The sequence below is a fragment of the Neolamprologus brichardi genome, chromosome 1, assembly GCF_056152115.1.
Source record: "Neolamprologus brichardi isolate AB-2024 chromosome 1, ASM5615211v1, whole genome shotgun sequence".
NCBI lineage: Eukaryota > Metazoa > Chordata > Actinopteri > Cichliformes > Cichlidae > Neolamprologus > Neolamprologus brichardi.
Genome location: NC_142104.1, coordinates 13,527,530 through 13,550,573, shown reverse-complemented (window position 1 = coordinate 13,550,573; position 23,044 = coordinate 13,527,530). Strand labels below are relative to the sequence as shown.

General features: G+C 41.8%; 1 protein-coding gene and 1 pseudogene across 2 annotated transcripts in view; one reads left to right on the top strand and one right to left on the bottom strand.

The window, feature by feature from the left end:
- The window catches only part of slc7a9 (solute carrier family 7 member 9), a 31,951-nt gene extending 8,907 nt beyond the window's left edge, over window positions 1-23,044 (top strand). For both annotated transcript variants that reach the window (XM_087832886.1, XM_087832921.1), the window contains exons 5-13: window positions 1,069-1,194; window positions 1,308-1,407; window positions 18,384-18,428; window positions 18,525-18,648; window positions 19,469-19,572; window positions 19,785-19,881; window positions 20,131-20,280; window positions 20,693-20,867; window positions 20,995-23,044. In XM_087832886.1, coding sequence (XP_087689012.1) covers window positions 1,069-1,194; window positions 1,308-1,407; window positions 18,384-18,428; window positions 18,525-18,648; window positions 19,469-19,572; window positions 19,785-19,881; window positions 20,131-20,280; window positions 20,693-20,867; window positions 20,995-21,056 — 983 coding nt within the window. In that variant the 3' untranslated portion in view covers window positions 21,057-23,044. The remainder of the gene's footprint in view (window positions 1-1,068; window positions 1,195-1,307; window positions 1,408-18,383; window positions 18,429-18,524; window positions 18,649-19,468; window positions 19,573-19,784; window positions 19,882-20,130; window positions 20,281-20,692; window positions 20,868-20,994) is intronic.
- Window positions 69-926, bottom strand: LOC148106389 (uncharacterized; annotated as a pseudogene).

Sequence of the window (23,044 nt, the reverse complement as noted above, 5' to 3'; positions counted from 1 at the left end):
GGTTTAGTGGACCAGGGTCTGTGTACTATCCATGTCCACCAAAACCTGGTGTATACCCCCTTGACACCTTACTGGAATGCTGTATGTCCCTCTTTGACCAGGGGAGGGGTTTGGAGCCCCAGGTATGCGAAACACCTCAACAGACACTCCCGTTTCAGATCCCGGGCGCACTCCTTCCAGCACTCCAGGGCCTGGGCAAGCAGACCAGGTAAAAAATGGTTTGTTGCGTGAAGCATCAGTGACCGCTCTACTGGGGAGGGGTCGGGGAGCCTCTGTCTCAGTGCTTGCATTAGCTGTGGCCTGGTAGCTGGCTGGCTGTGGCTCTCTGCTCCCTTGGTCTGCGCAGCCAGGTGGTCCTCCGCAAGTGTGACCGCAGCTTCCAAGCTTGATGACCGATGGGAGCAGACCCATCATGCCATTTCCCTGGGCAGCCCTTCAATTAACTGCTGCAGAACCACCAGTTCATGGTGGTTTCCCTCTGACGGCCTGGGCTGCAGCCACCTCACTGCTGTGTCATGCAGTTTCCAGGACCACATGAACAGTTGGTCCACTGCCGTCATCTGACTGTCCCAAAACCGTTCATGATGGTCTTCCGGGGAGAGGCCCAAGTTATCCATGATGGCCCAGCAGATGTCGTTGAAGCTCTATTGTGAGGCCAGCGGCAGGCTCATTTGAGCCTTTCCAGAGAGCGGCGGCAGTAGCCACGATGCTCACTCTGCAGGAGGCCACTGTTACGCCTCCAGCGTGGCTTGGAAGGCATCCAGGAAGACCTGAGGGTCATCACCCTCTCCCATCCAGTATATCGTCACCGCCAGTGGATGATTGGGCAGCGCCAAAGTGACCCTCAACAACCTCTCCAACACCTATGTCAATACTCAGTATGGTCCTGAAGTCTCTACAGTTGCCGCTGCTTGCTCCACGTGCATTCGCACTCACATTCACACCTTTGGGCAATTTAGAATTATCAGATAAACTAACCCCCTAATACCAAGTCTTCTTCGAAAAATGTGTTTAATTATAAATGTATAGGTGGGAAAATATATGATTACATTTTCTTTTTTTTTGCAGTGATCATCACATCCATCAACTGTTTAAGTGTCAAACTGGCAAGTTATGTGCAGAACTTTTTTACTGCAGCCAAACTTGTAATCATTCTTGTCATAGTTGGAGCTGGAATCGTTCTGTTGGCACAAGGTCAGTCTTCTTATAGATCTTTACATACAACTCTGTCTTTAAATGTTTGTGTTAATAAATGTTAACCAACCTTTAACCACTAACATTATTGTATATTATGTATTTGTGTCTAGGAAAAACAGAGAATTTTTCAAATGCTTTTGATGGCACTGCAACATCTTTTGGAGCAATTGGACTTGCATTTTATAATGGGCTTTGGGCTTATGATGGATGGTAATTATTTACTTGGTTTCATACTTTCTCAGGCTATATGTGATAATATGATGAGTACTGCTCTTCTGAATTCAAATAAGGGGCACTGTAACCATCCTCAGCATTCAGAAAAGAAAAGAACAAAACTGTTTTACATCTTTGTTTTCAAAAATGACATACTTCAAACTGCTTGCATTTTATCTCAAATAACCTTACTGATGTATCCAGATCAGGCAGCATTCAACAAATTACACTAAAATATTTTTAGTAAACAGATACCACAACTTTTGAAGGTAGAAACGTGGGCCTTGATGATGAACCTGTGAAACTATTTTAGCTTTCTATACAATTACAGATGATGTACTGGTTGAGTATGTTGTTTTTAGTTATGCATTTCTGCATTACATTGCTAGTACAAGCATGTGAAAAAGTTCACCCGCTTTCTAAGGTTTTACATAACAGGAGATGACCAAAAAATCATCTGGATCTTACTAGATCTAACACCATTAAATTACAACCTCAAATGCCCCCCCCCCACCCCCACACACACACACACACACAACCTATTATATGTAATTAATTAGTTAATGAAATAGCTATGTCCAAATGCAGGAGCAGTGTATGAAACCTGGAATACACTCCATGATTCAGTAGTTTGTAAAACCCCCTTTGGCAGCAATAAATTAACTTAGTCATTTCTTCTATGACTCTCAGTTTCCTGCATCATTATGGAGAATTTTTTGACCCACTATTTTTGCAATACTGCTTCAGTTCAGTGAGGTTTTGGGCATTTGTTTATGCACGACTCCTACCACAGCTTCTCAGTTAGAAAGGGCTGAATTTTGACTGAGTGAGAGAGAGAGAGAGAGATAGCCTTTATTTGTCAGTTGCAGGTCTTTTGCCCACAACCGAGATGACAGACCTTGCCGACCGTACATACAATACCAACATCACATTGGGGAGACAGGTCAGGCTAGGTAGCGAGGAAAAAAACATTGAAATGTGTAACACAAAAGGATAATACAGGAATGCACAGGTATCAACACACCATAACACAATAAACACAGACAAGCAACACGTGAAAGTGTTCCAGTGTGGAAATCTGATCTGGGACCGCTGCAATCTTTCGACTGCGCCTCCAGCTGACCCGATGTCCACATCATGGGGGAGGTAAGCGTTGGAGGTGGCGTTGGATAAGGAGGGTGATGCGTCAGTGAGTGCTTATCAGTATCAGTATATGTATGTGTGTGCGTGTCCATAGTTCAGCTGAGACAGTGTCCTTCACCCACCAGGCTAAGTAAACAGTCTTCCAGCCAACCCAGGTGGCCTTGTAGGAATGGGAAGGAACAGACTCAACACAGTCGTTATCAGGGAGTTTTTGTTCGGCTCCAGCCTTGAGCCCACAGCTGGCGCCAAAGGGGTAGCTGCATTATGATGGTAATTTTTCTTTTGCAAACAACTCATGAGAATTTCACGCTGTTTTTAACACTCCGACACTGGTCTCTCAATCTCCCGTTAATAGCTGCGAGTTTCTCCGTGATGTTATTAGCCGTCGATTCTGTGGTCTTGTTGCTCTTTTTTGCTCACATAGCAGATTCTGAGACCTCACGACCTCAGCCAACCGATCCGAGATGTAGCTTCCGCCCAGAGATGTTGTTCTGAGTTGATTCTTTCCTGATGTAATCCAACATACATACGCTCAAAGGTGTTATTCTGAGCATTCACTGCAGCCGTAAGCGCCTCCAAGCTCTTAACCATGCTGCCTTCAGTGAGCCCTTTCTGAGAAGTTGCACCTGTCGTTTCAATCCCAGCGGGCAGCCTTGTGGGGGTTTGAACAGCCGGTTCCACTCTCTTAATTCTCCGATAAGCCAGGGCCAAGCCAGCTCCGATCAGCAAGAACCCTGTTATCATGGTTCCGAATAGGTAGATATCTTCAGCGTCCTCGATTGACAGTCCCGCCAGGCACACGATCCTTTTGCCACCCGTCCATCGTGTATCCGGCAGGGAAAGTCCCTCCAGGGCACTCGGGTTCTCCCGAGCCCAGACGTCTCGTTAAAGGGTGTCAATAGCATTCAGAGACCAGTTGATCAAATCCATAATTCTCTTTTAGGTTTTAGACACAGACTGTGAGAGGGTGTTCCAGGTAAAGTAATACAAAAAAGACACTAGAGACTAGACAAGGACATAAGAACTAGCAGGGAAGATAAGGGAGAGGAGAAAAAGTGCGTCCGCCTCCTCCGAGAGCCAAAGAAAAAAGAGTGACTGATATACCTAGATTTTTTTATTTGTATTTTTCACTCATTCTCTTGTAGCTTTGCTGGTGTGGTTGGGATCACTGCTCTCTTGCATGATCCAATTTGGCCAATTTTAATTGTTGGATAAATGGTCTCATATTTGATTCTAGAATACTTTGGTATATAGAGGAGTTAATGGTCAACTCAATGACTGCAAGGTGCCCAGGTCCTGTGACTGCAAAACGAGCACAAATCATTACCCCTCTACCACCTTGCATGACAGTTGGTATGAGGTGTTTGTGCTGATATAATTTATTTTGTTTTTGCCAAATATTCTCCACTTTGGTCTCATCTTTGAAAAGATTATACTTCAAGGAATCTTGTGTTTTTTTCAGATGTATTTGCAAATCTTGCTACCATATTTTATTAGAGAACTGAGACATTTGTCTGGCAACCCTTCCCAGCAAAACCATACTTGTTCAGTATTTTTCTATTTATACTGTCATCAACTTTAACATTGAACATGGTAACTAAGGCCTGTAGAGTCTGAAATGTAACTCTTCGGTTTTTGGTAACTTCTGTAATCCTGGGAAAATTGGCACTTGTCTTGAATGTTTCCCACTATAGATTCATGAATTTCAAATTGCTTGCTTGCTTTAAAATGTATACATGCCTTATTATTCTTCTGAGATTGACGAATAGTAAAGTTGTTTCTCCAGTATCTTTACTAACTTCTATCTTTACTATCTTTCCTCCTCAGTGTTGGGAAGGTTACTTTTAAAATGTATTCCACTACAGATTACAGAATACATACCCCAAAACGTATTTTGTAACGTATTCTGTTGCATTACTCAATGAGAGTAACGTATTCTGAATACTTTGGATTACTTAATATATTACCATGCTTTTTTACAACTACATGAATGTACTATTGCTGTGTGATTTATTACTGAAGGTTAATCGCCATACCAATAGAAACTAGATTTTTAAATCTTAATATAAAATGAGTAACAGTAGGTGGACATTAGTCATGGCTGCACTTTTTACAGTCATCTCGTATAGAAAACTATTCCGCACGTATATAAAACAGGTCCGCAGCTCCAAACCATAGTAAAGGGACCTCTGGATAATACGGGCTCGTAGCTGAAAACTAGCTTTACTTTGTTGTCAACTTTGCTAGCGAGAGACAGAGAGAGGTGTTGAAAGGCTGCTCCAAAGGAGCTTACTTACAACTGGGCTTGTCAGGCACTCTAGGAAAAACCATAAAGCTTCTGAACTAAAACAAATGCTGTTGTGACAGTGATGTACACTGTCTTGTTGGTATATACAGTGGGGCAAAAAAGTATTTAGTCAGCCACCGATTGTGCAAGTTCCCCCACTTAAAATAATGACAGAGGTCAGTAATTTGCACCAGAGGTACACTTCAACTGTGAGAGACAGAATGTGAAAAAAAAATCCATGAATTCACATGGTAGGATTTGTAAAGAATTTATTCGTAAATCAGGGTGGAAAATAAGTATTTGGTCACCTCAAACAAGGAAAATCCCTGGCTCTCACAGACCTGTAACGTCTTCTGTAAGAAGCTTTTCTGTCCCCCACTCGTTACCTGTATGAATGGCACCTGTTTGACCTCATCATCTGTATAAAAGACACCTGTCCACAGCCTCAACCAGTCAGACTCCAAACTCCGCCATGGCCAAGACCAAAGAGCTTTCGAAGGACACCAGGAAAAGAATTGTAGACCTGCACCAGACTGGGAAGAGTGAATCTACAATAGGCAAGCAGCTTGGTGTGAAAAAATCAACTGTGGGAGCAATCATCAGAAAATGGAAGACATACAAGACCACTGATAATCTCCCTCAATCTGGGGCTCCACGCAAGATCTCATCCCGTGGGGTCAAAATGATCATGAGAACGGTGAGCAAAGATCCCAGAACCACAGGGGGGGACCTGGTGAATGACCTGCAGAGAGCTGGGACCAAAGTAACAAAGGTCACCATCAGTAACACACTACAACGGCAGGGAATCAAATCCCGCAGTGCCAGACGTGTTCCGCTGCTGAAGCCAGTGCATGTCCAGGCCCGTCTGAAGTTTGCCAGAGAGCACATGGATGATACAGCAGAGGATTGGGAGAATGTCATGTGGTCAGATGAAACCAAAGTAGAACTTTTTGGTATAAACTCAACTCGCCATGTTTGGAGGAAGAAGAATACTGAGTTGCATCCCAAGAACACCATACCTACTGTGAAGCATGGGGGTGGAAACATTATGCTATGGGGCTGTTTTTCTGCCAAGGGGACAGGACGACTGATCCGTGTTAAGGACAGAATGAATGGGGCCAAGTATCGTGAGATTTTGAGCCAAAACCTCCTTCCATCAGTGAGAACTTTGAAGATGAAACGAGGCTGGGTCTTCCAACATGACAATGATCCAAAACACACCACCCGGGCAACAAAGGAGTGGCTCCGTAAGAAGCATTTGAAAGTCAAGGAGTGGCCTAGCCAGTCTCCAGACCTCAACCCCATAGAAAATCTGTGGCGGGAGTTGAAAGTCCGTGTTGCTCGGCGACAGCCCCAAAACATCACTGCTCTTGAGAAGATCTGCATGGAGGAATGGGCCAAAATACCAGCTACTGTGTGTGCAAACCTGGTAAAGACCTATAGTAAACGTTTGACCTCTGTTATTGCCAACAAAGGTTATGTTACAAAGTATTGAGTTGTATTTTTGTTATTGACCAAATACTTATTTTCCACCCTGATTTACGAATAAATTCTTTACAAATCCTACCATGTGAATTCATGGATTTTTTTTTCACATTCTGTCTCTCACAGTTGAAGTGTACCTCTGGTGCAAATTACTGACCTCTGTCATCATTTTAAGTGGGGGAACTTGCACAATCGGTGGCTGACTAAATACTTTTTTGCCCCACTGTATGTATGATTTGTATCACCTTCATATTTCCCTCTCACCACATATCCAAACCAATATCATGACCAGCAGCTTTTACAGCTGTGGCTCCAGCAAACATAAGCTGATACTAGAAATTAATATTAAATAAATTCTAACAACAGCTGATCAAGCTTAAACGTGCTGCTGTTGTTTAGCACGACATCCGCTGGTTTCCTCTTTCTGGCGCAAAGTGGGCGATAGTGATGGGTCGTTCGCGAACGAAATGGCTCTTAGAGCCGGGTCTTTGAAGTGAACGACGCGAGCCGGCTCCTTATTGGGAGCCGTGAGGTTTTTTTTGTCTTTCTCTCACCCTCTCTCTTGCCCTTTTTTCCGCTAAACTCCGCATGCGCGGCCTGTACTTTGTGCTGGGCAGAGGGGGGAGGGGCGTTAGTTACACTCGCAGTAGCACAGGAACAGAGCCAGAGAGAAAGAGAGCGAGGGACAACAACATCACATTAGAAAGGTATAGTAATCATCCACTATTTTCAGTTGCAGACGATAAAGGATTCAGAAATCATGCAGGCCCATATGACAGAGAATGTGCGTCTTCTTTTTGTTTTAATATCTTAATTTATATTTAATTGTGTTGTGGTTTGCAGTGTTTTGTGTTTCACGTCAAATTTGTTTAAAAGGAAAAAGCTGAAAATTTAAATAGTTAAAAGTTTAAAATGTAAATAGTTGTTTTTTGTATTATATGATTTATTTATTACATTTTATGTGGAGTGAATAAATAAAGTATATTTATGGTGGCCCTTAGAGACAAAGCACGTACAAACTCCAAAACACGTACAAACTCCTAAGCATGTACAAACTCCAAAATGTGTAAAGACTCCAAAACACGTAAAAACTCAGAAGCACATACAAACTCCAAAACACGTAAAAACTCAGAATCACGTACAAAAGACAACAGAAGTGCTCCAGGATGCTAGGGCGCAGTGTTGAGCTTTTGTTACCTAGTGGCTACACAAGCCAGGAAGTATCAACAACCGGATTTGGTGTGTGGTAGTAACAGGTAAATGAACTCTTTTTTTTTTTTAATTATTTGAATAAATATGAGTGCTTGTCTATAAATACACAAACAATACACACATGCTTTCAATTGTGTAATTTAAGTGATCTGGGTAGCTCTGTTTTGGAAGTTCAGTAAACGCTAGAAATGTGTTTTGGAGTTTGTACGTGCTTTTTGGAGTTTGTATATGCTTTAGAGTTTGTACGTGCTTTGTCTCTAGGGGCCATATATAAACATATATAAATAAAACCACTTTTTTTACATTAGTAATTCATTTTCTGCATAATTTTATATTATTGTTAATGATTAAATAATTAACGCAACAAAACAACCTGAAGAGCCGGTTCGGAGCCGAAAGAGCCGGCTCTTTGTAGTGAGCCGAGCCGAAAGAGCCGGTTCTCTAAAAAGAGCCGGAAATCCCATCACTAGTGGGCGATAAGCCAACAAGAGAGAAAAGCTGATCCTTGATCAGTTTCATGATTGAAGTAGCAACAGGAGAGGGAGGGAGTGGGGGGGGGGATGAGAGAAGAAGAGGCAGCTGACAGCGTAAAGACACAGAATAACTCCAGCTTTGTGTCTTTTTCCATTCCAGCTGAAGTACGGGACAAACTGTGTTCCTTCTCAGCTCAATATGAAACGCGTAATATTGTCTCTGAATAAGAGACAATTCTGTTTTTCATGGGATGGCTGGCAACTCTACTAACTAACCTTATGAATAAAATAAAGTTCACTATCAGTAACATCACAGCACCCACCCAGCTGTATAGAAACTCTGTCATGCTAGCTAGTACGCAGTACCAGTTATTGTAACTGACTGTAAAAAGTCAGCACAACGAAAATAAACTACACCTAAACATGGTTTATATCTGACCCAGATAGACTGCAGGTCATAACTTCTTACCTGAAGTTCAGTTCACCTGAGACTCGGACCTGCGGCCGCCTAGGGTCTCTCCTCCTGCCTCACCTTTCCCTCATCCACCTGCTGGCCTCTGTGGAAGCTCCGCCATAGCCATCGCCAAACAACTGAGTTATTTTTACACATCGACCAGCATCTTTCATTGTTTATACCTTTCCAAAAAAAAAACAACCCAAAAATGCCCGGTACGCCCGATGGCCAGTCCAGCTATGGCAAGAGGGGCTGCTATTGTGTGTGTGTATGGATAATAGCAAACACTGAAATACATTTTTTGCACGCAGCAATGAATTTTGTTCACTCAAATTTAGCTTTTCTTCGCTCAAAATAAATTTCTCCTCAAAATGCGACACTTGCACCTGTAAATTTGTTTTACGTGCACTCAAATATTCTTTTACGTGCGCTCAGAATAGTGGCACAAAAATAACGCCATACATAACGGGTATGATAGTCCATTCTCCCTGCAGCACGGACTACAATGCCCATGAGGCTACATTCTTTAGGGCTAAGCATCTAACACTCTGCCTATTGTCTTCATATTGAATCATAAAAAAAATATTTCTTCACATCATTATGAGACGCGAGATTGAGGCTCGTGGAATTACCAAAAATAGAGAGGGCATAGCCTAACACAGTGGTTCCCAAACTTTTTTTGCTGGGCCCCCCTTGTTTTACAAGAAAAATGTTCGCGCCCCCCCTTCTCGCGCGTGCACGCACAAACACATCCTCCAACCACACACATCCATATTTTGTTCCATTGTGGTTTATTTCACACCTCAAACATTTAGTAAACAATTAAGCAAATACAAGTAATCTGCAATAAATGACAGGTAGTAATAAAATAAACTACTAACTCTTTTAGGCTACGTCCGCACCTACACGGGTATTTTTTAAAACGCAGCTGTTTCGTCCACACGTAAACGGCGTTTCGAATCACCGAAAACTGAGATTTTTTTTAACTCCTTTTTTGCGTTTACGTGTGGATGAGGAATACAGAGTTCATCAGGCAAGGTCAAAGGTATGTGCCTTTTTCACGTTTCGCTGTGCATGTAACATGGTCATAAATCACATTGTTATAATTACACAAAATGTGTTCTAAACCCCCAAACTGTTCCTGTTCCTTCCTAACCGGAAGACTGATCAGACAGCTCTGAGTCCGAATCCGGCTGAAGTTCTAGGTCTTCTCCATCCGAGTCACAAGGGTTGACTTCTTGCAGGATCATTTCCAAGGCCTGTTGAGTGGTGAGTCTTCTCTGCATTTTCTTTCCTTGGAGAGGAGGTCCGTACACGACAGAATTCTTCGGGGCATTGAAGGATTAGGCTAAGTGCAGTGAGATTGTATCATATATATATCCTTGAGGTCAAAGGTCTGATCTATGAAGTCTATGAGTGGGTTTCACCATTGATTAGTGGTCCATTGTGGTGTGTAAATGAAGTTTATGAGTGGCCATCACTAGCCAGCCCATGTAACGAGAGGGGTAGCATGGGCAGTGTTGATGAAACCCTCAGAAATGCAACAGACCCAGAAGCCATATATGTTAACTGCTGTAGTCTCTGGTGAGAAGACTGTTATTATGGGATTTACAAAGAGTTGGCAGGGCTAGTGAGTTGTTTTACACTCCAGTGTCGGTCAGTGGCCGGTGTTCCCTGACAGGCATGCTTGATTCAGGAAGTATGTCATGCACACTAAGTGAAGAGGCTGATAGCAAGCTAAGAGCCGCTGGTGTTGCTCTGATTCCGCAGCATGCCCCTGAAAATGTGGTGCTGGTTGGTTGCGGTGGCCTTCTCACACAACCGAAACGCATCTATGATTTGGACATTGAAGTATATGGGACTAGGTTTCTTGTGCCAACATTAGTGGTTCCTGGGCAAAAAGATGAGCTCATCGTGGGGAGCAATGTGATCCGGCTCATCATTCAGAAGATGAAGGCTGATACAAAGTACTGGGAGCTTATTAACTCCAATTACACTGGCACTGATTGTGAAGACTTCCTGCAGTTGCTGAGCTGTATCTCACGGTGGTCTGCTCCTGTGTTGCCAGATAAAGTAGGTACAGTCAGGTTGTGGAAGAGTGTCACTCTCCTGCCACAAAAAGAATATGTAGTTTGGGGAAAGCTGCCACCTTCTGCCCTTCTGTCTCCAGGAAGTACTGTCGTTGTGGAACCCACGTCAGCCCGTTAAACTCCAAAGAACATAATGGTGGGGCGCATTATAACACCCATGTGGGGAGATCGTTGGGTCCCTATGAAAGTCCTTAACCCAACAGAGAGCCCTGTGACACTTCGTCGCAATGCTAAGATTACGACGTCTTTCATTGTATTGCTGTGGAGGACCTGCCCATCACTCAAGGTCTCTGCGAGACTCTGACTGACCAGCATACCAGTTTTCCCCCCTCATCAGACTCTGTGCCTGACTCTGCACAGCTACTCAAAGATGCTGGATTGGCTGACATTGACATTGAGGGCTGTGAAGTGTCAGATGGGTGGAAGAGGAAATTGGTGGAGCTTGTGTTGACTTACCAAGATGTGTTCTCTAGAGACAAACTGGACTGTGGTGAGGTGAAAGACTTTGTCCATCGTATCCACCTCACTGACGACCACCCTTTCAGGCTTCCCTATCGCAGAGTACCCCCGGCTCACTATCATAAGTTGCGAGAGGTGCTGTCAGACATGGAGATGAAAGGCATCATCAGTAAGTCCACCAGCGAATACGCCTCGCCACTGGTAATGGTTTGGAAGAAGTCAGGTGACTTGAGGATATGCACTGACCTCTGCTGGCTCAATGCCAAAACCGTTAAGGATGCTCACCCACTGCCCCATCAGGCTGACTGTCTTGCTGCCCTTGGTGGGAATGCTTTCTTCAGCACCATGGACCTCACATCCGGGTTCTACAACGTTCTCCTCCATGAGTCTGACAGACGGTACACGGCTTTCACTACACCTCTTGGCCTGTATGAGTACAACAGACTTCCCCAGGGTCTATGCAACAGCCCAGCATCTTTCATGCAGATGATGCTCAGCATCTTTGGTGACTTGAACTTTTCCAGCCTCCTGTGTTATCTTGATGACCTGCTGGTGTTTGCACTTTCAGAAGAGGAGGCCCTAAAACGTCTTGAGATTGTTTTCTCTCGCCTGAGGACCAGCAATCTGAAGCTGGCGCAGAAGAAATGTCACTTTCTCAGATGCTCTGTGAGGTTTTTGGGTCATGTTGTGGATGCTGGTGGTGTCTCGGTTGATCAGGATAAAGTGAGGGTTATCGCCAGTTTTCAGAAGACTGACCTTATGGATGGTGACGGTTGCACCCCTTCTCAGAGGAAAGTGAGATCCTTCCTTGGCATGGTGATGTTTTACCAGCATTTCATTCCAGGGTGCTCTCGTATTGCAAAGCCACTCTTTGCTCTAACTGCCGGTCAGAAGAGGACTAAAGGCTGCCATGGGAGTCGGAAACCTGGAACCTTTCGCAAGCTCACCCCTCAAGACTGTACTCCTGCTTGCGAGAAGGCATTTGAGGGACTCAAAGGTGTACTCCTCAGCTGTGCGGTGCTGGCACATCCTGATTTTGTGAGTCCATTCATCCTTTCAACTGACGCTTCCATGGATGGGCTGGGTGCTGTCTTATCCCAGGTGCCAGCTGGTGAGGAGAGAGCAAGACCCATAGCCTTTGCTAATAAGTCTCTCAGCCGCAGTCAGGCCAAATACCCAGCACACTGGCTTGAATTTTTGGCTCTGAAGTGGGCTGTGTGCGATAAGTTCAACCACTGGCTCAAGGGTCACCGGTTCACTGTCTGGACTGACAACAATCCTCTCACATACATTCTGACTAAGCCAAAGCTGGATGCCTGTGAACAGCGTTGGGTCTCTAAGCTTGCACCATACTGCTTTGAGATCAAATATGTTCCTGGAAAGCTGAACATCGTGGCAGACACCCTGAGCAGGGAACCGTTTGTGAGGCCTTTGGCCCAGCACCTCCTGTCGGAGCCCTACTTTGAGCTGCTAGAGCAAGTCAGTGATGTGAAAGATGCCAGGGTCCAAGATGCCTTCCGTTTGACCTGTCAACCTCAATCGATACGCAGTGCTCCACCCTCTGCTGTGCTTGATGTGTCTCTGTCAACTGATGACGTGTCTTCTCTCATGTCTTCCCTCTGTGAGTGGAAGTCTGCTTCTCGCCAGCGTGCAACATCCCTCGCTGGTCACCTGACCTCCATTAGTCCACCTGACTGTGATGTTACTCATGCACTATCCCATGCTGATCTCCTGTCTCATCAAACAGGGGATCCTGTGATCTCCAGAGTAGCCCGCTATGTTGAGCGTAAGCGCAGACCCTCCAGACATGAGCGCTGTCATGAGAACCAACATACGTTGCGGCTCCTGAAACAATGGGATAAGCTCACATTCCTCAATGGTGTCCTCTACAGAGTTGTGAGGGACCCACTGACCAAACACAAGAGATTCCAGTTTGTGGTACCTGACTCCCTAAAACAAGTGGTGCTGTCTGGCATACAACAACACCAGGTGTTGTTGGCAAACAAGGGAGTCAGAGGAAAAAGGAAGCTCTCTGACAAATGGGAACCTGTTGTGTACACGGTAGTCGACTTGGATCCTGCGCTTCACATCTGTCGTATCAGAGACAAAGAAGGTCATGAGCGTGTGGTGCATCGCAACCTGCTACTTCAAGTTAACTTTTTGCCCTTGGACACAACATTGAATGACAATGCTGCACATCCTGCCGTGAGTGTTGTCAGTGACCCCCGTGAGTCTGACTTGGATGGGTCCGTGACATCTCTTGGGGACACAGGAGCTGTACCCCCTGCTATGCGTACTGTGGATTCTGTCTCCAGCATTGGCAAGTGTAATGACCGCACACTATCATGGATCCATCAGCAATCCGCCACTGACCAAGTCGAAGATGGCATTCATGAGACCCCTCCCATAATGGGTGTTCCTGATCTTGGTGGGCTGGCTGGTGATGGAGCCTCCCCAGACTCCCCTGCTGCTTTCCCGTCCCACAGTTTTCATTCTCTTGAACTCGAAAATGTGGACGTGGATCAGGGACTTACCACACGTTTTGGTAGAATCATTAAACCAGTTCGTTGCTTGATTGAATCAATGGCTCAACTCGAGACACTCCTTGGTGTTGAACCTGTTCAAGCAGTGGTTATCAATGTGTGAATTTGTTTATTGCTGTATGTTGTCCATTGCTATTGTTTTTGGTAAAGAATGATAGAGGCACAGAGTTGATTGTATTTTGTCAGTCTGTGCAGTCTGATGGTGACGCTCATAGATATTATGGCCTGTTTTGTGTGGTGTAAATGGCACCTCATTTTGTCTATTGTGTGTCCTGGGATTTTGCTAGGCGCCGAGCGGGTCTCAGGTCTCTTATCTTCCTTGGAGGAAACTATGTTGCTGATCTAATTTATTGTATATGTGATGTGAATTTGTTTGAGGCCACTGCATCTGTTGTTGTGGGTGTATTTATACATTTTATTTTATTTTTTTGTGTACTCTTTAGGATTTTGTGTAATTCTTGGGGGTGAATGTAACAGAGTCATAAATCACATTGTTATAATTACACAAAATGTGTTCTAAACCCCCAAACTGTTCCTTTTATACCTGACTTTTAGGACCTCCAAGCCTGTAGTTATGTTCATTATCAGTTAGAGCCCCTCCTCATTCTTTTCTTCTTCTTCTTTGGTGCAATCCTATAAATACAGTGTACCCCTTTTGCCTCTCCCCTTTTCTACAATTCCCCTGTGGGAGAGGTGGGTGTCATTTCTTTCCAACACTTTAAAACACACATATAATGCATATTTAGCCACCTGGATGTTTCTGATTGCGATTTTAGTTCAATTATTGTCATTATTAAGCCTGTTTTTGTTAGATGTTATATCATTTATGATAGTATGTGTGTATCATAAATGTGTTTTAGGCGCCATAAATGCTAGCATGAATATATACTCCTTGCTAGCTTGGAAGTTGTGGTGGGTTGAGCTAACCCTCTTCCCCACTGTTTGTATTTGGTCGTAGGAGCTGGAGTGGGCAAATTATTTACTTGGAGGTCTTTCTTTCTTTTACCTTTTTTATCAGGTATGTCGGATTTCATGTTGTTGTTTTTGTTTTATCTTATGTCAAATATGTTACGTGTAAATGCATACTTTATGTTTAATGTAAAAATAAATGCCACCCCTTTTCTACAATTCCCCTGTGGGAGAGGAGCTGGAGTGGGCAAATTATTTACTTGGAGGTCTTTCTTTCTTTTACCTTTTTTTATCAGACACAACGCAGAATCACACCGGTTACATGCGCACGTTATTTTTTACATGAGATGAATTGCAGAATGGCAGATAGAGACAAAATACTGTTAATCTGACTATCTTCAGCTTTTACACGCTTACATATACACACGCAGTTAATGTCCCTCCATTTAGAAAGGCAGAGGCATCACGGTGTGATTATTTTACATGTAGTTTTTTTTTTCATGTGTAATAATATTCAACATTGCTATCAATACATTTTTCAAAAAATGCCTCTCTGTGCAAAATGGGTTTAAAAACATAAACAACTGTGGGATACTGTTTGTCTGTGATTTGAACAGCCCAGCGCTGCTCCCGACACAGGGAAAACCAATTCTGCAGGGGAACCCTACCTTGGCACTTGTGCAGGTGAAACCAAAGGGAAGATATGCTTCACCATTAGTGATGGGATTTCCGGCTCTTTTTAGAGATCCGGCTCTTTCGGCTCGGCTCACTAAAAAGAGCCGGCTCTTTCGGCTCCGAACCGGCTCTTCAGGTTGTTTTGTTGCTTTAATTAATTTATTATTAACAAAAATATAAAATTATGCACAAAAGGAATTACTAATGTAAAAAAGTGGTTTTATTTATATATGTTTATATATGGCCCCTAGAGACAAAGCACGTACAAACTCTAAAGCATATACAAACTCCAAAAAGCACGTACAAACTCCAAAACACATTTCTAGCGTTAACTGAACTTCCAAAACAGAGCTACCCAGATCACTTAAATTACACAATTGAAAGTATGTGTGTATTGTTTGTGTATTTATAGACAAGCACTCATATTTATTCAAATATTTAAAAAAAAATCATTTACCTGTTACTACCACACACCAAATCCGGTTGTTGATACTTCCTGGCTTGTGTAGCCACTAGGTAACAAAAGCTCAACACTGCGCCGAGCATCCTGGAGCACTTCTGTTGTCTTTTGTACGTGATTCTGAGTTTGTACGTGATTCTGAGTTTGTACGTGTTTTGGAGTTTGTACATGCTTCGGGGTTTGTAAGTGTGTCTGAGGTTTTTTTTTTATGGGTTTTGGAGTTTGTACGTGCTTTGTCTCTAAGGGCCACCATAAATATACTTTATTTATTCACTCCACATAAAATGTAATAAATAAATCATATAATACAAAAAACAACTATTTACATTTTAAACTTTTAACTATTTAAATTTTCAGCTTTTTCCTTTTAAACAAATTTAACGTGAAACAACAAAAAACACTGCAAACCACAACACAATTAAATATAAATTAAAATATTAAAACAAAAAGAAGATGCACATTCTCTGTCATATGGGCCTGCATGAATAAACTTTCTGAATCCTTTATGATCTGCAACTGAAAATAGTTGATGATTACTATACCTTTCTAATGTGACGTTGTTGTCCCTCTCTGGCTCTGTTCCTGAGCTGCTGCAAGTGTAACTAACGCCCCTCCCCCCCCTCTGCCCAGCGCAAAGTACAGGCCGCGCGTGCGGAGTTTAGCGGAAAAAGGGCGAGAGAAAGGGTGAGAGAAAGAAAAAAAAAAAAAACTCACGGCTCCCAATAAGGAGCCGGCTCGCGTCGTTCACTTCAAAGAACCGGCTCTAAGAGCCATTTCGTTCGCGAACGACCCATCACTATTCACCATATTTTCTAGTCTTTGGCTTAGAATGAAGTTGGTTTGGAAACATATTCAGTGATGCTTCTAGTGATGTGTCGTTCATGAACGAAATGGCTCTTAGAGCCGGGTCTTTGACGTGAAAGACGCGAGCTGGCTCCTTATCGCGAGCCGTGTTTTTTTTTTTCTTTCTCTCTCCCTCTCTCTCTCTCGCACTTTTTTCCGCTTCACTTCGCATGCGAGCCTTGTGCTTTGCGCTGGGAAGACGAGGGGCGGTAGTTACACTCGCAGTAGCACAGGAACAGAGCTGGAGGGAAAGAGAGCCAGGAACAACAACATCACATTAGAAAGGTATAGTAATCATCCACAACTATTTTCGGTTGCAGATGATAAAGGATTCAGAAAGTTTATTCATGCAGGCCCATATGACAGAGAATGTGCATCTTCTTTTTGTTTTCATATTTTAATTTATATTTAATTGTGTTGTGGTTTGCAGTGTTTTGTGTTGTTTCACTTTAAATTTGTTTAAAAGGAAAAAGCTGAAAATTTAAATAGTTAAAAGTTGAACTGTGACAAGTTGTTTTTTGTATTATATGATTTATTTATTACATTTTATGTGGAGTGAATAAATAAAAGTATATTTACCCATAGAGACAAAGCACATACAAACTCCAAAACACGTACAAACCCTGAAGCACGTAAAAACTCCAAAACACGTACAAACCCTGAAGCACGTAAAAACTCCAAAACACGTAAAAACTCAGAAGCATGTAAAAACTCCAAAACACGTACAAAACACAACAGAAGTGCTCCAGAATGCTACGCCCAGCGTTGAGCTTTAGTTACCTAGAGGCTACACAAGCCAGCAAGTACCAACGACCGGATTTGGTGTGTGGTAGTAACAGGTAAATGAACTTTTCTTTTAAATTATTTGAATATATATGAGTGTTTGTGTAGAAATACACAAACAATACACATATGCTTTCAATTGTGTAATTTAAGTGATCTAGGTAGCTCTGTTTTGGAAGTTCAGTTAGCGCTAGAAATGTGTTTTGGAGTTTGTACATGCTTTTTGGAGTTTGTATGCGTTTTGTCTCTAGGGGGCATTGTATATATTTATATATAAACATATATAAATAAAACCACTTTTTTTTACATTAGTAATTCCTTTTGTGCATAATTTCATATTATTGTTAATAATAAATTAATTAAAGCAACAAAACAACCTGAAGAGCCGGTTCGGAGCCGAAAGAGCCGGTTCTTTTTAGTGAGCCGAGCCGAAAGAGCCGGATCTCTAAAAAGAGCCGGAAATCCCATCACTAGATGCTTCATCTCCTGCTTTGCGTTTCTGTGGGCGCCCCGTGCTAGCAGTGTCCAAGCGTTTCGTCCCCCCTTTTCATTCCGCGCCCCCCCTGCAATGGCTTTGCGCCCCCCCTTTGGGGACGGGCCCCACACTTTGGGAAGGTCTGGCCTAACATATGAAACAGGAAAAGAACGTCGTGTAATCCCTTTATTTTAGCAAAGTAACTGTATTCTGAATACCACCTTTTTAAACGGTAACTGTAACGGAATACAGTTACTGATATTTTGTATTTTAAATACGTAATGGCGGTACATGTATTCCGTTGCTCCCCAACACTGTTCCCCCTTGCCTCTGTCTTAACACACACCTGAATGATCCAGACTAGAAAACTGCCAAAACTGCCAGTGATCACTGCAGTGTAGTTTATTAGCAGCACCGGTTGGTATTAAACCTTTTAATTTCCATGGAAAACATGATTTAGTGTCATTCATCTGAGGTTGTATTTAAAGGGCAAATAAAACATAAAAGACATAAAAGAATAAGTTACTGCTACCGAAGATGCTGAAGAGGCTAACTCTTTTCCTGTTTATTAGGCCAGGAAAACTGGACTTAACTGGGTTACTGAGTATGTGCATATACATTTGAGTCCAGTGCTCTACTGAGAAGTATGTATCATATATTTTCTATTTCATTACTTTTACAGGAACCAACTAAATTTCATCACAGAAGAGCTAAAAGACCCATTCAGGTAAAAACATGCCTTAAAGAAACTCTAGTGTTAAGCAATAATTCACAAGGCGTTTAATTTTTTTAAAATACTTTTTCTTCTGTTGATTAATTTCAGGAACTTGCCACTGGCGATTGTTATTGGGATTCCCTTGGTTACTGTGTGCTATGTTTTGGTCAATGTTGCTTACTTCACTGTTATGACCACAACTGAACTGCTTTTGTCTCCAGCGGTTGCTGTGGTAAGGATAACACTGGTCAATAAGCATCTTGCTACTGGGATTCATTCACCTATACTTCAACAAATGTTTACTTAGTGACTGCAAATCTGATAACCATTTTTATCTAGCTAGTAATATTAGTTTTTAGGTATGATGTTTCAAGTATTTGACAGTCACAGTAACTGGATAGAAAGGATGATGTGTTTCAGAATTTAAGAAAAAAAGTTTGAGAAAAGTGAACACAAAATCAAAGAAGGTTTATTTTTGTGTTGATCCTGAAAAAGCTGCTGACTTCTCAGCTTGCCCAGCTTAAGTCACCATTAATGTGAGATGGGCACGCTTGTAAACTGATCCTGCAGTCAGCTGCAACAATAGCTGACTGCAGGATCAAGACAACTGTAATGTAAAGGATGGATGCAAACAACCAAGGAGCTTTATTACAACACTGTCTGTAATAAAAGGAAGAGATTGCATTACTTTTTTGGTGGGAGATAGAAAATTAGACATAGTGATAAATAATATTGATATTAAAGTGTCAAAATCAAGCTTCATATCTTGAATTACTGTAAAAACAAGTAGCAAATACAAATATCTTTTGTCAATCATTGAAAGTTAAAATAGCTGAGAGACGTTAACTTTTAAATTTAAATTCAGTCTGTAATAACTTATTACTGATATCAAATTTTAACAGACATAAATGAGAACATCCCCAAAAGACCTAGTTATTAATCCACATGTAGTATGCCTAAATTTTATTTATTTATGACAGTTGTAGATGAGCATAATAGCCCCTTGTTTTCATATCTTGTATTTTCTGAACCATTCGTTTGTATTTTTTTAGACTTTCGGAGACAGAGTCCTTTACCCAGCATCTTGGATTGTTCCTCTCTTTGTTGTCTTCTCAACATTTGGTTCTGCCAATGGAAGCTGCTTCACTGCTGGCAGGTAAAAGAAACATCTATTACATATTTCATGCTGATAGTTTGGCATAATCTAGATTATTTCTGTCAGTAGCTTTAAAGCAGTTTGAAGTGCATATTTGTGTATGTGTAAAAATGAAACATCTGAAAATGAAAGTTAGAATCCTGAAGGGGATGGAACGAAAAATGAAAAAGAAAAAAATGAATAATGTAAACCTAATGTTTTTTGCTCTACAGATTGGTCTATGCATCTGGCAGAGAAGGACACATGGTGAAAATCTTATCCTACATTAATGTGAAACGCTACACTCCTGCTCCTGCTCTTATATTCAATGTGAGTCTTACGCATTTAATGACTCATTTTGTATGCATTCTTATTTGGCCTCAGATGATCAACCATCTATTGTTTAAAACGTTTTATGTCCTTTCACGGTGTGTTGATTACAGATTGTAAAAGTTTTAAATGAGCCCAAAAACCAGTGTCATTTCAAGTCCTATAAATTTTACATGGATTCTCAGATAAACAATACACTGTGTTGTTTCACTACATGGCATTTCACTGTTTAATTTTTCTCTGTTTTAGGGTGTTTTGGCTATTTTCTACATTATTCCAGCAGATATCAACACCCTCATTAACTACTTCAGCTTTGCTCAGTGGTCTTTCTATGGGCTGGCAGCACTGGCTCTCATAGTCATGCGCTTCACTAGAAAGGACCTGGACAGACCAGTTAAGGTGAGGCTAGTTTATCTTTTATGCTGTTTGGCACAAAAGATCATTTTATTCATTTTGATGCCTTGTTAATTTGGATTGACAAACCATATTATACAAAAATGACCCCAATCAAGCCTTGAGATGAGGATTTATTTTATTTATTTTAACAATACCTAGTTAACAGAATAGTTGTGACCAGTAATAGAAAGTCAAATATATACTTGATTTTAGAAAGTTTTATCAGTTCTTTAGAAAACATTTCTATCTGTTTTGGCTCATCTGTGCAGTCAACAGTAATTTCTGTTTTATTTGTTAGTCAGCCATTATTAGCTTTTGTCTCAAAATGTAGTAGTAAAAGTTATTATTTTTAAGAGTGTTACATCAAATATTAGACAATTAAACACTTCCTATGTACTTCTCTGTTCCCTTGAAGATACCGGTGGTCTTAGCAGGCATAATGGTCCTGGTGTCCTGCTACCTGGTCTTGGCACCCATCATTGATAAGCCAGAGCTGGAATACCTTTACTGTACCATCTTCATCTTCAGTGGTCTTATCCTTTACTACCCATTTGTCTACCGAAAAGTGAACTGGGGGCGCCAAATCATGAGTAAGTTTATATTTTTGACTGTAAAAGTTTGAGAAGTATGTAGAATTATATGATCAAATATGGATATGAAATGATGATTACTTAAGTGCTTGTGTTGATTTGACCTCCAACTTCTGTTTCCTCATAGGGCCCATCACTATGCATCTCCAGCTGCTAATGGATGTAGCTCCTCCTGAGAAAACTGAATGAGAAGGGATAATGCGTTTCGGTGTCTACAGGGTAATGAAAAATGTTCTGTCTAGTTTTGGAAACAGGAAGTGTGCCTAAAAGGTTAGAGCCACATTTTAGAGCTCACGTCTCTTCAAAAGTAGGATGAAATGAAATAATTTAAATTTGTTGGTTCAGGGCTCAGAAATTGTGTTTATATAGAATGACTGCAGGACACAGTGGGAGTATCTGCAGGATATTCCAGAAGTATATGAAATATAAACTAAAAGCAGATGAAAGGGTACGCTTTCATCTGTTTTTACTTTTAAAAATTATATACTTGTGAACTATACACACACACACACACACATGTACACACACACACACACACACACACACTTAAATATATATATATATATCACCCAGCACGCCCCTGCGGGCGGTTTATCCTTCAAGCTCGGGTCCTCTACCAGAGGCCTGGGAGCTTGAGGGTCCTGCGCAGTATCTTAGCTGTTCCCAGGACTGCGCTCTTCTGGACAGAGATCTCCGATGTTATTCCCGGGATCTGCTGGAGCCACTCGCCTAGCTTGGGAGTCACCGCACCTAGTGCTCAGATTACCACGGATATATATATATATATATATATATTTATTTATATTTATTCGTGGTGCAACAATCCATGTATCATTATTGAACCGTTTGATACAGTGCTTTCGGTTCGGTACGCACATGTATCGAGCAATACAATTTTTTTAAATTTATTTTATCAACTTTTCTTCTGACGATGCTGTCAGTGTTGAGAGCTCAGTGGATCTGCGCTCGACTACTCCGCCTAGGCTGCACTGTCTAGCGCAGATCCACTGAGTGCAGCACAAGCTAGCAAGACAGAAGCTAAGCTCGTTGCAACATGGTAACTGCCTCACCCTCATTCAGATCTGGCGTTTGAAACTGTTTTGGTTTTCATGTGACGTATGACCCTGAAGGTAAGCGCGTCATGGACTAAAGTAAAACAATATGTCAGATGTGCCAGGCAATGCTCAATTACATTGGTGGGAACTAGTGTGTTAGCGCAGTTAGCTCGTTAATGTGTTGACGCCATCCAGCCCCACGCACGGAGCGATCCGCGGTAACTCGTTAACGGAGATTTGCCTTGTTATGCCGTTAACGTCATTTTAACGGGATTAACGCTGACAGCACTAGTGGGAACACAACGAATATGACTGCACATTTACACCGACATCATCCTAGTGCAAAGACAAGTGGAAGCAGACAAAAACAACAAGCACGCATGCTACAAACTTTACCCGACTCATTTAGACAGCCGTTAGCACATGATTCTTCTTATGGGAGATATGATGATATGTTTAATATGCTGCTGAGAATATAGCCCAGAAGAAGCGTATGGTATAGCTTTTATTTTGGAAAGAGCCATCTCTCTGTAGTGTAATGTAACTCTCTTTTCCAAAGATGAGTGATTTCGAACCGAACCGTGAATTTTGTGTATCGTTGCACCCCAAATATATATATGTATGTACTTGTGTATATATATATACACACACACACACACACACACAGTGATTGCTCAATGCTGAGTTTAGCAATCACTGTATTGAGCAACTGTTTTATTTAGCCACACTGCAAAATGTTTTTTATTTGGTCAAAGATCACTTCATGTAAACCTATTGGGATTCTCAGTGAATCGGTTTGAATCAGCACTTGAGCAAAGGGAATTGTAAACATTTTAATTGTGTTGTAAATGACTGAAGCACACGAAGACCTTGCATATGTGTAACTTTTCTTGTTGTTCCCAAACATCAAAGATTTGTAGATATTTGTGTATTCATTTTTAACAATGCTTTTCCCCCTGAGTTATACTGTAATGAGGCTGTATTGTGTTTATATGATGGTTAAAGAAATTATTAATCTTATTGCAATAAGATTAATAATTGCTTTAACCATTAATAATTTCTTTAACCGTGTATTTTATGACCATGGTCATAAAATACACATAAAAATAAAACGTTTGTGAT